The sequence below is a fragment of the Curcuma longa genome, chromosome 7, assembly GCF_044706935.1.
Source record: "Curcuma longa cultivar G26 ecotype Majalengka, Jawa Barat chromosome 7, ITB_CL_G26_1.1, whole genome shotgun sequence".
NCBI classification, from domain to species: Eukaryota; Viridiplantae; Streptophyta; class Magnoliopsida; order Zingiberales; family Zingiberaceae; genus Curcuma; species Curcuma longa.
Window position 1 is genome coordinate 4,702,924 of NC_133867.1, and position 12,940 is coordinate 4,715,863.

At 42.5% G+C, this 12,940-nt stretch overlaps 2 protein-coding genes across 2 annotated transcripts; both read right to left on the bottom strand.

The window, feature by feature from the left end:
* Window positions 1-3,583: 3,583 nt before the first annotated feature.
* LOC141832153 (esculetin O-methyltransferase-like) lies at window positions 3,584-4,895 on the bottom strand. The gene is made up of 3 exons (XM_074719641.1): window positions 4,507-4,895; window positions 3,953-4,328; window positions 3,584-3,883 (listed from the first exon to the last, which is right to left on the bottom strand). The coding sequence occupies exons 1-3, from the start codon at window positions 4,893-4,895 to the stop codon at window positions 3,584-3,586; spliced, it is 1,065 nt and encodes a 354-aa protein (XP_074575742.1).
* Window positions 4,896-8,011: 3,116 nt separating this feature from the next.
* Window positions 8,012-9,310, bottom strand: LOC141832164 (caffeic acid 3-O-methyltransferase-like). Its single transcript, XM_074719652.1, has 3 exons — window positions 8,922-9,310; window positions 8,381-8,756; window positions 8,012-8,311 (listed from the first exon to the last, which is right to left on the bottom strand). The coding sequence occupies exons 1-3, from the start codon at window positions 9,308-9,310 to the stop codon at window positions 8,012-8,014; spliced, it is 1,065 nt and encodes a 354-aa protein (XP_074575753.1).
* Window positions 9,311-12,940: the final 3,630 nt, after the last annotated feature.

The window sequence follows — 12,940 nt, forward strand, 5'->3', positions numbered from 1 at the left end:
CCAAAGGTCGTCTGGTACTTGCTTTACTCCGCTTCTCATATTGCCCTTGTCCTTCATTGCCTTGCTTGTCACTGCATACAAGCTGGTCTCCCCCTTTCTGTCCGACTACACTATCCCAAGCTGTGATTTTTGTACTGCAGAGCCAAGTCCTGAGGTAGCAGTCCCTGCTGGCCATGTAGAGCAGCTAGCCCAACTATAATTGGTATGTGATGGTCTGCTGTTTGTTTTCCTGGCTGCTCCTCCTCATCACTGTTAGTGTGGTCCTCATCTATGGGACTGTGAGGTTGTTGAGTGTCATAATCTAGCTTTATTTGTGAGTCTTTCCTTGCAGCAATTAGCTGTGCTAAATGCCCTGATTGCTTGGCTATACTATGATCACAACCGGGAGTTGTTTCCATGTCTTTAGTACCCCTAGCCTGCCCTTTATATTGGAGCTTAGACCTGGTTTGCACCCCTTTTTGCACTGTTGAATGTTTGACCTGCTAATTTAGTGGCCTTTCAAGCCTAAACTCACCCTCTTCCAATTCTGATAAAGCTGAAAAGTTAGGAACTTGTGAGCTGTCCATGCCTGTGCATTGCTGAAAAGTAATGGATTTTGCTATTGCTTGTGCTCTCCGTTTTGCCCATGCTCTTGTTTGAATCTTATATCTGTTTGTTCAGGGTTGCTTAGCAGATCAGCTGTGCCAGTGGGTGCTTGCTGCTGACCATCATTTTCTGCTGCCTTATCATTTACTGCTGCCTTGTCAAGTAATATCTGCTGGTTTACTGAGTTTGAGCTTGGATCCTTTAAAACTGTTGTGTGAGTTTTGATTTGACTAGTTAATTGTGGAGTTGATGATGTGGCCACCAGGGTTGTCAAGTCAGATGACAAATTATGCATTAAGGTCAGTGGTTGTGTTGGTAGGAGGGTTGTCTGGTCTACCGAGAGTGTTGCCATGTCTCTAGGTATTAGTGTAGCATTAGTGCCCAGCATAATGTCTCCTTGTGCATCCTGAGCTGATTTAAGGGCCCTTGATCTTGTCTGTACTGCATCAAGTCTATTGTCAGTGTGTGTGGTATCTGAAATAAGAGCTGTACTCTTCTCTATCTCGGTACACAGTGTGGGGTTTGGCTTTGTAAAATGTGCTTCCTTGCCTACCTGTTGATGGTTATCATCCTTCAAGGTGTATGTGGAGCCTGTGGGCCTGCTCAGGTAGTTGCTAGTGTTAGTAGTGGATGCATAACCCTCCTGAATAGATGTTGCATTAAAACCTTGGCCATTTTGTTGTTTCTGACAGTGCAGTTTTTGAGGTGCCACAGTTTCCGTACGAAGTGTGCCATTTATATCAAATTCAGCAGACAATTGAAGTGACCCATCTGTAACAATTGGAACATAAGGTTGAAGTGTGTCATTTGTTTCATTATCAGCAGGATCTGTTTCCAGTTCAGTAGCAGCAGCTTTATTAGAGTGTGAGTGCTGTCTCTCCTTTGCTAATTTGGTGCCACTCGTGCCAGACTCCTCAGTTACTTCCTATGCTAGCTTTGCCTGTAATGTTGTGCCAATGATATCAGGCTCAATCAGAGATCTATTGCCACCATGAATTTGCAGGTGAGGACCTAACTGTTGTGCTTGTTCAGAGTTTGATGTTTCAGCTGTTACGGCTAATGTAGGGGTTGCTAAAGTGCTGATATGTAGTAAGCACAGATTGTCTGAACCTATGGGATTGGGTTGATCAAGTCCTTGCTTTTGGTCCCTGAGTGTGTGCATTGTTGGCCTATCCCCTTCTTGTCGTGGCACAGGGCAAGCATCTGAAACTCTGGGAGTAACAGGTGAAGTTTCCTGCAGTTGTACAGTGGGACATATGTGAGTATCAGTATTCATGTCAGCTGCTGGTTTCTGTGTTCTTGGTGACAGTGTGGTAGCTTCCTTAGCATTCCGAGTGCCCATACCATCAGTGACTTCTGTTGCCTTATTTCCTTTGGCCAATAGGCCTGAAGTAATTCTTCCTAAGACCCTAGGGACTAATTTCAGTTTACTCTGATTTCCTTGCTTGCCTATGTCCTCAGGCTGGGCTTTTTGAGGCCGTGAGATGCTAGTGCTTGGCTGTCCGAGTCCTTTGTGAGTTAGTGAACACTGATGGGGCATGGAAACAGTGCTGTGAGGGTTGCCAGATGTTGGTCCACCATGGGGTTTACTGGTTTTTGGGGTTATTCCACTGTTGCTGAGGTTGAGTATCAGTGTTCAGAATTCCTACTAATGGCCCCTGACCATCTGAATTTTGCTTTCCAAAGGTGACTCTCTTCCTCTTAGACTGTGGTGTGGCCTTCAAAGGTGATCTGAGCAATCGAGCATTATCAGGTGCCAGCGTGCTAGTATCAAGTGACAGTAAACCACCATGAGTGCCATTTTCAGTATCAATGGTCGAACAAGTGATCGAGTGTCGGGACGCCGAGTGTCGACTGGATGATGTCGAGGCCTGCGTTCAACGCAGTTTCCTTAAAACAAATTTGTCCCCTCTTAAGTGCTTTAGAAGGTAATGGACGCAGTTTCCTTAAAACAAATTCGTCCCCTCTTAAGTGCTTTAGAAAGTGATGGACGCAGTTTCCTTAAAACAGATTCGTCCCCTCTTAAGTGTTTTAGAATGTGATGGACGACTGTTTCCCAGGATTACACCCAAAGACTATCACCACCGGAGAAAGGAAGCAGAGGAAAGGGAAGCAGCAATTGAGAAAAGAAAAACCTTACCCCATATCTCCCATTAATTAGGATTAATCCATCATTAATCTCCAATCCGAGCCCTAGATTTGCACTCTCATGCACTCTCTCCCCATGTATTTGTTCACAACGTCAATGCTTGTGATACATTATAAACCAACTAGATTGCCCCTCAACTACCAATGTGGGACTAAACTCTTCCATATGAGGATCTTCTCCCTCCTTCCATTTCCTTGTTTCCATTCACATTTCCAACAGAGACATCACTGGGAATGTGATTTTAATCTCACGTTGGAGTTTCAAGGTAATACGATTGATTTATAATATTTCATAAGGGAGAGACTCTCTTTCATGCCTACCTATGTAGGGGTGCAAATCTAATATCTGGATTGCATTAACCTAAGTGACTCGTGTGCGAGTACTATCAGTGCATGTCGAATGTCGGATTGGTATCATTAATCGGACATTTAACATTGTTTAAGAAAAAAAAGAGGTCGTGATACTGACTCAACACTCGACTAACTCGGTAGCTCAACCAAGTCAACTTAGTCATATAAGAGAACGTAGACATCCCAAGTAACTCATCATTTTCTGCTTGACAATTTGAGATTATCTGCTTGTGCCCTTCCTATACTTAAATCTGCTCAAGACAGTTTGAGATCGATGAAAGTAATGGGTATTCCTTTACTTATTATTATGTTTGAATGAACACCATGCCACAAAAACAGATTAGAAAGCAATCACACTGTTCAATTAAACATTCAAAACAAACTGCTAAATAAAATGCTTGATTTTAGCATTAATTAAATTCCCCCAAATCCATTTCTTAAACACTCGTGATCATCCATGGGAATTTTTATCTGAAAGCAAACAGCAAGCACAACTAATCTACTTGATGAACTCCAAGACCCAAGTGCCTGCGAACACAGGAAGAGCGTTGAATCCATGGAATCCTGCTTCCTTCGCTAGCGCCCTGAACTCCTCCTCTGTTCTCTCTTTTCCGCCCATGGAGCAGGCAGCCATGTGCAGGTCGAACAGGAAAATGGATTTGGCTTCCGGCGTCGCCTCCGGCACCGATGGAAGAACGTACTCCACCACCACCACTTTGCCTTTCTCCGCCGGCAGCGCCTTCCAGCAATTCTTTAGTATCTTCACGCAGTGCTCGTCGCTCCAATCATGAAGAATCCACTGCAGGTGTTCAACTATTAGCGGATCGATCTGCAATCGTTATACACTATCACTGTTGAATTGATTGACCTTTAACATGATGGCGTCGCCGGCGGGAACGACCTCGAACATGTCTCCGCCGCGGTGCTCAACTCGGGTGAGGGCTGGCGCGTCGGCGACGACGTGAGGAAGGTCGAAGTTGATGCCGAGGACGTGGGAGTAGAAGGAGGTAATGAGGCGGAGGTTGTTGCCGGTGTTTCCTCCGACGTCGACAAGCACCTGCACGTCGGCGAAGCCGTTGTAGCGGCGCAGTAAATTGTTCATGACGAGCGTGGAGGCGCCCTTCATCGCGCCGTTGAACACCTTGTTGAACCGCGGGTCGCCGCCTTGGTACTCGAATGTCGTCATGCCGTACGCCGCCATCACCGGGCGGCCGCCGCTCAAGATGGAGTCCGTGAAATAGCGCCTGAAATCCCCTCGTAAATTTGAAATTTTACTTTATTATCCTTAACTTTAAAATTTGTTTTTTACTCTGTAAATTATGCAGGGTATCATGTAGTATTTATTATAAATTACAAGGGGTGAAAAGAGAGCCATAAAATGAGGGTGTAAAATGGAATTTTTCTGCAAATTATATATCGTACCACATGTCGAGCAAGACTTGATCCTGATGAAGCAGAACCAGATCAGCCACCGTGCCGCCGTCGTCGTTCCGCACCAAGTACTTGCAAACGGGAGCAGCGGAGTACCTCCGGCGGCCGCCGCCTGCGGCGCAGTCGACGACGGCATGCGCGGCGAGCAAGCGAAGGATGCGCTCGACCATGTCCGCGGCCGACGGGTTGGTGGTCGGCAAGCGGGCGGCGAGCTCCTCGGAGCTCAGCGAGGCCGTCGGTCCTGCTTCGACCAGCATCTCGAGGAGGCCGAGCTCGATGGCCGTCTTCAGAACCATTGGAAGGACGGCGGCGCAGGAGAGCTGGAACGCCCGGGAGCACTCCTGCTCCTCCTCCTCCGGCGACAGCTGCGGCGGGGCCATGGGATGAAGCAGAGCAATCAAAGAGGAAACAGAGTGGAGCAGCGTGGTCTTCTAATCCTTTCCTTTTATAGCAAAGATTCCGTGAATTAATTTTAATTTCCGCAAAAATAAGTATTGACGTTTTTCATGCGCACAATTTAAAATATGACGTATGAAAAAAAAACAAATACATATTTGTTTGTTCCGAGGGTGAAGTTGGACCGGTTTGACATGAACCGGCTTAGAAATTTTCGGCTCAGTGGGATTAGGGCCGTCTCCGTCTCCATTACGTTTTAGGTCCTAAGTAAAAAAAATAAGTTTAATATTTTTAAAAAATAAATATTCTCACTTATTTTATTATCCGGGTTTAGATGGACATCTGTGAATTTTTTTTAAAAAATTAAATATTAATTTTAAAAAATAAAGTAGATCTTCTTGCTGCTTGCTTTCAAATAACGAAATTGATCAATCGGAGAAAAAAATAACCACGAATAACTCTTATTGAAGTTAAATTGAAAGTTATATTAATTTTGAAATGTTTAAAATACAAGGCTCTTTATTTTTGTATAGACTCGACTTAAAATAAATATTTTAAATCATATATATATATATATATTAGTCATTATAATTATTTTCTATTTATTACTAAAATAAAAAATATTAATTAACATATGATAAAATTAAATCTTTGATTTATTATCAATCTTATATATTTTTTAATTTATTTTCATTTATGGTGGATATATCAATTTAGAATTTATCTTCTTTAAAGTTATTTCTTTTCTATGTAATTTATTTTCTAATCTGCATCAGCAATCTACCGCCAAAATTGATGAAGTTATGGCCTTAGTTTAGATTCGATCTTATTCATTATAATAATATCTATTCCGCAATAGTTAATTAAAGTAAAATGCCTTGGCCAAAATTTAGACAGAGATGTTTCCTGCGTGCAGGGACAAAACCAGCATCAGTTACCAGAGTTAAAAAGAAACCCATTGTCAGCCAATGTTATAAACAACGGTAGATAATGATGGGGCAGTTAATAACCGCATATGGCCTCGGCCATTGAAATGATTCTTTTACTATATACCGCATATGGCCTCGGCCATTGAAATGATTTTTTTTACTATACACGAAATTGTTATGTTGCGCGACACTCGCAATCTATCGTCGTCCTCGTCGCACCGTCTGACTATCACTGACCACCGTCTTAGGTGCGATCAACGCGCCACTCGTCGGCGCTCCATCCGGCATCGGATTCCGATTAGATAGTGGTCGGAATCTGATATAATTTGGTCAGAAACAACCGCCCCTACTGCACCACCACTGTCGACGACAATCGGGTCGGATTCCAGCCAAATCGCGGTCGGAGATCGATCAAGAAAGGACCGGTCCTCGGTCGGTCTTCAACCACGATTCGACAAGAATTCGACTCGATCACCGTCGATAGTGGCCGCGCCACGACAGTGGCACGATCGGGCCGGATTCCGGCCGAATCGCAGTCGGAGATCGATCGAGGAAGGACCAACGTGCGACGCCGGCCCTTCCTTGACCGGTCTCCGACTGCGATTCGACCGGAATATGACCCGATCGCTGTCGACAGTGGCCGCGCAGTGGGGGCGACTGTTTCCGGTCAAATTACGTCGGATTCCGACGGATTCCGACCATTATCCGACACCGGACGGAGCGCCAGCGAGCTGCGCGTCAATTGCGCCTGAAGGAGATGCCGACGGTGACCGGACGGCGCAGCGATGGGGTCGCGAGTGTCACGCACAGATCGCGCATTCCTCGTCGCGCATCATAGCATTTCTCTCTCTCTCTCTCTTCTATATATATATATATATATATGAGAATGCTATCCTGCGTGACATCGTGACCCCTCGTTGCTACTGCCGGCCGCGATCAACACACCGCTCATCGGCGCTCCGTCTGTTAGCGGATTTCGATCGGATAGTGGCCAAAATCCGACAAATTTGGTCTGAAACAGGGCTGATCACGGTCGGCAGTGGCGCGCCTATTTCCGACCAAATTACGTTAGATTCTGACCACTATCCGGTCGGAATCCGACGTCGGGCGGAGCGCCGGCGAGCGGCACATTGATCGCGTCCGAGGCGGCAGCCGACGGTACGTAGTCAGACGGTGCGGCAAGGGCAGCGGCAGCCACGGTGAGTCATGAATGTCATGCATGGATCGCGGATTCCTCCTCACGCAATATAGTATCTCTCTCTCTCTCTCTCTATATATATATATATATATATATATATATATTTTATGTCCTACGCGCTCCTCGCTTGCGTGCAAAAGAAAATAAAAGAAAAGAGGGGTGCGAGCCCACATGGCAATCAATGGTCAATGCTGCCACGTGGACATATATCCTTCGCATCTTCTTTTGTCCCACCATCTGTGTGATAGAATATTTCGAACGTTTAGAATGATTTCGGACGACCAAAATAATATAAAGTATTATTTTTAAAATTCTATTTATTTATTTTAATATATAATTAAGTCATTTAATTTTTTTTTAAAATTTAAAGATTATATTATAGTACTAAATATTAAAAAAAAATTATTGCTTACGGACTATATTATTATTTCGCACTTCTTATCTGACACATCCTGTGAACAACTAAATTTTTTCATTTTAAAATTTTTTATATGTTTAATACTATAAAAAAAACTTAAATGATTTAATTGTAAATAAAAAATAAAAAATGACATTGTACACAATTTCAAACTCCTTTGAAATGTTCTATGGCGGACAGTCGTACAAAAGAAGGTGTACAATTAAGGTATCAATTCTATATATATAATAATTTTATTAGACTTAAATATATGGATTAAAAATAAATAATAATAACTTCCAACAAGAAAATGAGTTTTCAAAGTCAATAATAATAATAATAATAATAATAATAATAATAATAATAATAATAATAATAATATGCTTGAATGAACACCATGCCACAAAAACAGATTAGAAAGCAATCACACTGTTCAATTAAACATTCAAAACAAACTGCTAAATAAAATGCATGATTTTAATTTAGCGTTAATTAAATTCCCCTAAATCCATTTCTTAAACACTCGTGATCATCATGAGAATTTTTATTTGAAAGCAAACAGCAAGCACAACTAATCTACTTGATGAACTCCAAGACCCAAGTGCCTGCGAACACAGGAAGAGCGTTGAATCCATGGAATCCTACTTCCTTCGCCAGCGCCATGAACTCCTCCTCTGTTCTCTCTTTTCCGCCCATGGTGCAGGCAGCCATGTGCAGGTCCAACTGGAAAATGGATTTGGCTTCCGGCGTCGCCTCCGGCACCGACGGAAGAACGTACTCCACCACCACCACTTTGCCTTTCTCCGCCGGCAGCGCCTTCCAGCAATTCTTTAGTATCTTCACGCAGTGCTCGTCGCTCCAATCATGAAGAATCCACTGCAGGTGTTCAACTATTAGCGGATCGATCTGAAATCGTTATACGCTATCACTGTTGAATTGATTGACCTTTAACATGATGGCGTCGCCGGCGGGAACGGCCTCGAACATGTCTCCGCCGCGGTGCTCAACTCGGGTGAGGGCTGGCGCGTCGGCGACGACGTGAGGAAGGTCGAAGTTGATGCCGAGGACGTGGGAGTAGAAGGAGGTAATGAGGCGGAGGTTGTTGCCGGTGTTTCCTCCGACGTCGACAAGCACCTGCACGTCGGCGAAGCCGTTGTAGCGGCGCAGTAAATTGTTCATGACGAGCGTGGAGGCGCCCTTCATCGCGCCGTTGAACACCTTGTTGAACCGCGGGTCGCCGCCTTGGTACTCGAACATCGTCATGCCGTACGCCGCCATCACCGGGTCGCCGCCGTTCAAGATGGAGTCCGTGAAATAGCGCCTGAAATCCCCTCGGAAATTTGAAATTTTACTTTAATATCCTTAACTTTAAATCTGTGAATTATGCAGGGTATCATGTAGTATTTATTCTAAACTACAAGGGGTGAAAAGAGAGTCATAAAATGAGGGTGTAAAATGGAATTTTTCTGCAAATGATATATCGTACCACATGTCGAGCAAGACTTGATCCTGATGAAGCAGAACTAGATCAGCCACCGTGCCGCCGTCGTCGTTCTGCACCAAGTACTTGCAAACGGGAGCAGCGGAGTACTTCCGGCGGCCACCGTCTGCGGTGCAGCCTACGACGGCATTCGCGGCGAGCAAGCGAAGGATGCGCTCGACCATGTCCGCGGCAGACGGGTTGGTGGTCGGCAAGCGGGCGGCGAGCTCCTCGGAGCTCAGCGCGGCCGTCGGTCCGGCTTCGACCAGCATCTCGAGGAGGCCGAGCTCGATGGCCGTCTTGAGAACCATTGGAAGGACGGTGGCGTAGGAGAGCTGGAACGCCCGGGAGTACTCCTGCTCCTCCTCCTCCGGCGACAGCTGCGGCGGGGCCATGAGAGGTAGCAGAGCAATCGAGAGAGGAAACAGAGTGGAGCAGCGTGGTCTTCTAATCCTTACGTTTTATAGCAAAGATTCCGTGAATTAAAATATGACTTCCGCAAAAATAAGTATTGACGTTTTTCATGCGCACAATTTAAAATATGGGTGAAGTTGGACCGGTTTGACATGAACCGGCTTAGAAATTTTCGGCTCAGTGGGATCAGGGCCGTCTCCGTCTCCATTACGTTTGAGGTCCTAAGTTTAAAAAATAAATTTAATATTTTAAAAAAATAAATATTCACACTGATTTGTTTATCCGGGTTTAGATGGACATCTGTGAATTTTTAAAAAAAATTAAATATTAATTTTAAAAAATAAAGTAGATCTGTTGTTCTTGCTGCTTGCTTTCAAATAACGAAATTGATCAATCGGAGAAGAAAATTAACACGTATAACTCTTAAATTGAAAGTTATATTAATTTTGAAATGTTTAAAATACAAGGCTCTATATTTTTTTTTTGATAGACTTGACTCAAAATAAATATTTTAAATACTATATATATATATATATTACTCATTATAATTATTCTCTATTTATTACTAATATAAAAAATATTAATTAACATATGATAAAATTAAATCTTTGATTATTATCAATCTTGAAAAATTTTTAATTTATTTTTATTTATTATTGATACAACGATTTAGAATTTATCTTCTTTAAAGTTATTTCCTTTTCTATGTAATTTATTTTCTAATCTGCAGCGTGACCGTCTGTGATAAAATATTCTGGATGCTCGAAACTATTTCGAGTGTCCGGAACAATTCTGAGCGTCCAAAACAATTTCGAACGTCTCAAATAATATACAATATCATTTTTAAATATTTATTTATTTATTTTAACTTATGATTAAATTATTTAAAATTTTCTTTTTAGGATTTAAGGATTGTGCTATAATATTAAATATAAAAAAAATAAAATAATTTTTTTTTATTGTTCACGGAGTATACTGGGTTGTTATTCTGCATTTCTTATCTAGCACACCTCGTGAGCAACTAAATTTTTTCATTTTGAAATTTTTTATATATTTAATATTATAATCCAATTCCTAAATCTTAAAAGAAAAAAATCTTAAATGATTTAATCGGAAGTAAAAATAAAAATAAAAATGACATTATACACTATTCCAAGCTTCCGAAACAATTTTGAATGTTCGGAATGTTCTATCGTGGACGATCATACAAAAGCAGGCGCGTAGGATATCCATTAATATATATATATATATATATATATATATATATAGAGAGAGAGAGAGAGAGAGAGAGAGAGAGAGAGAGAGAAAGATGTTATTCTACGCGACGAGAAATCCGCGATCCGTGTGCGACACCCGCGACCCACCATCGCTGCCGCTGCCACCGCCCTCGCCGCGCCGTCCGGCCACCGCCGACCTCTCCCTCGAGCGCGATTAACGCGCAGCTCGCTAGCGCTTTGTCCGGCCACCGCCGACCTCTCCCTCGGGCGTGATTGACGCGCAGCTTGCCGGCGCTCCGTCCAACGTCGGATTCCAATCGGAATCCGACAAATTTCGACCGGAAACAGGGTCGATAGTGGTGCGGCCACTATCCGACCGAAATCCACCGCCGGATGGAGTGCCGACAAGCGACGCGTCAATGACAACCGAGTCGACGGCTGACGGTAGCCGGACGGGGCAGCGGGAGCGATGACAGCAGCAATGGATCAGGATGTCATGCACGAGTATATCACGCAGGATAGCATTCTCGTATATGTATATATATATATATATATATATATATATATATATATATATATATATATATATATATATATACAGGATTGATATCCTGCGCGATGAGTTTACGCGACTCCGTGCGCGATAGCCGACGTGGCGAGGAGTTTCACTGTTCATCCTCCACCGTGGTCGAAACGAAATCCCGAAATAAAATCCCGCCTCTCCCAAAATCGCGCGGCCGATTCTCAATTTGAGCTTCCGCTGTGGTTGAAAAGGAAGCAGAGAAGGATGCGACTGCAGCGGAGGTGAAGAACGAGAAGGGTGGTCCGGTTGTGGAGAAGGTCTCGTCCTTCATGGAGGAGAGCAACTTCTTGTCGGATCTCAAGGAATCCGAGAGGAAGGCGCTGGTGGAGCTCAGAGCCGCCGTCGAGGAGGTCATCCTCAAGAACAAGTTATTTAGAGACGAGTCAGAGCCGTCGGAGGGGAAGGAGAAGGTCCATGGAGAAGGGGAAAAACTGGAACTTGACAAATCTGCTGAGGCGAAGCACACCGACGAAGAAAAACCTGACCTCTCTACCCAAAACCCTAAATCCTATTCGCTCCTCTCGCGTCGCTGCAATTCTTGCAGGGAATCTTAACTCAAGTTTGCTAACTTACGTCTACAATTCTTGCAGGGAATCTCTTGCCTAACAATAATCTCAAGATGGAGATATAATTGTCGATCTGAACTAGTGGAGTCTGAATATCTCCCGGCAGGCCTTATGTTGAGAAGACAACAGAAGAGAAGCTTAATTATTGAGTATATTAGAAATGTATTTCATTTGCTTATGTGTATGAATCATATTGATCGAATATTTACTTTTTTCATATTTTACTTTAATACAATCTCTCCTTTATTTTCTCAATCTTTTCTGCAAGCAATGGATCTGCGAGTTAATAACGATATATATAAAATTACCATCAAAATTTAATTAGGATATTAGAAATTCTTGTCAAAATTTGAATTTATTTTCATCTAGTTCTTCAGTGTTTTTATAACTATTTTTTTGAAACAACAAACAAGGGATCTGGAGAAAGAAAATGCACGTATCTTGTAAACATGAAGATGAAAAAGAAAATAACTGCAGGGTTATTCTGCATGCCTAAATTGATGGGAAGTGAAACACCAATGAGTTCTTTGGACTCCCTCAATCATGTAGATATAAAATTTTTAATTTTTTATTATCAAATAAGCCATCAGCCAGTTTTGTCCAAAACCGGCTGATGGACTTTAAGACCTCTATCCTGTATATATATATATATATATATATATATATATAATTTTATTAGGCTTAAAAATAGTAATTAAAAATAAAAAAAATAATCTATATATTTTTAAAAATAGAAATAGAAATAATTATATATATAATAAAATAATTTTATTAGATTTTAATTAAGTCTATTTAAATTATCGTTAAAGAATTGATTAAAATTATTAATAAAAAAATTTGATTAAATCCTAAGTTCAAAATAAAAAAAAATGACATTTTGATTTCGGACGTGTCGCTTGAGCCCAACGGCACCCGTCGCACAAGCCTGGATGCATCGCCCGAGCCTGACGATGTGTTCCAAGCCGTAACACCGAAACTGTTAAATTTTTTCATAGCGATGGCAACGATGCACAAGCCTGGATGCATCGCCCGAGCCTGACGATGTGTTCCAAGCCATAACACCGAAACTGTTAAATTTTTTCATAGCGATGGCAACGACGATGGACAACAATAGTTTAAGACGGAAGGAAACACTGCAAAGGTTAACCTACATTGGCTTTCACCACCGCCTAAACCATCATCTTTAACAAATACAATGCATTAAGATCCACCTCCCGCCTAGGCAACCGTCTCAACTGTCATTTA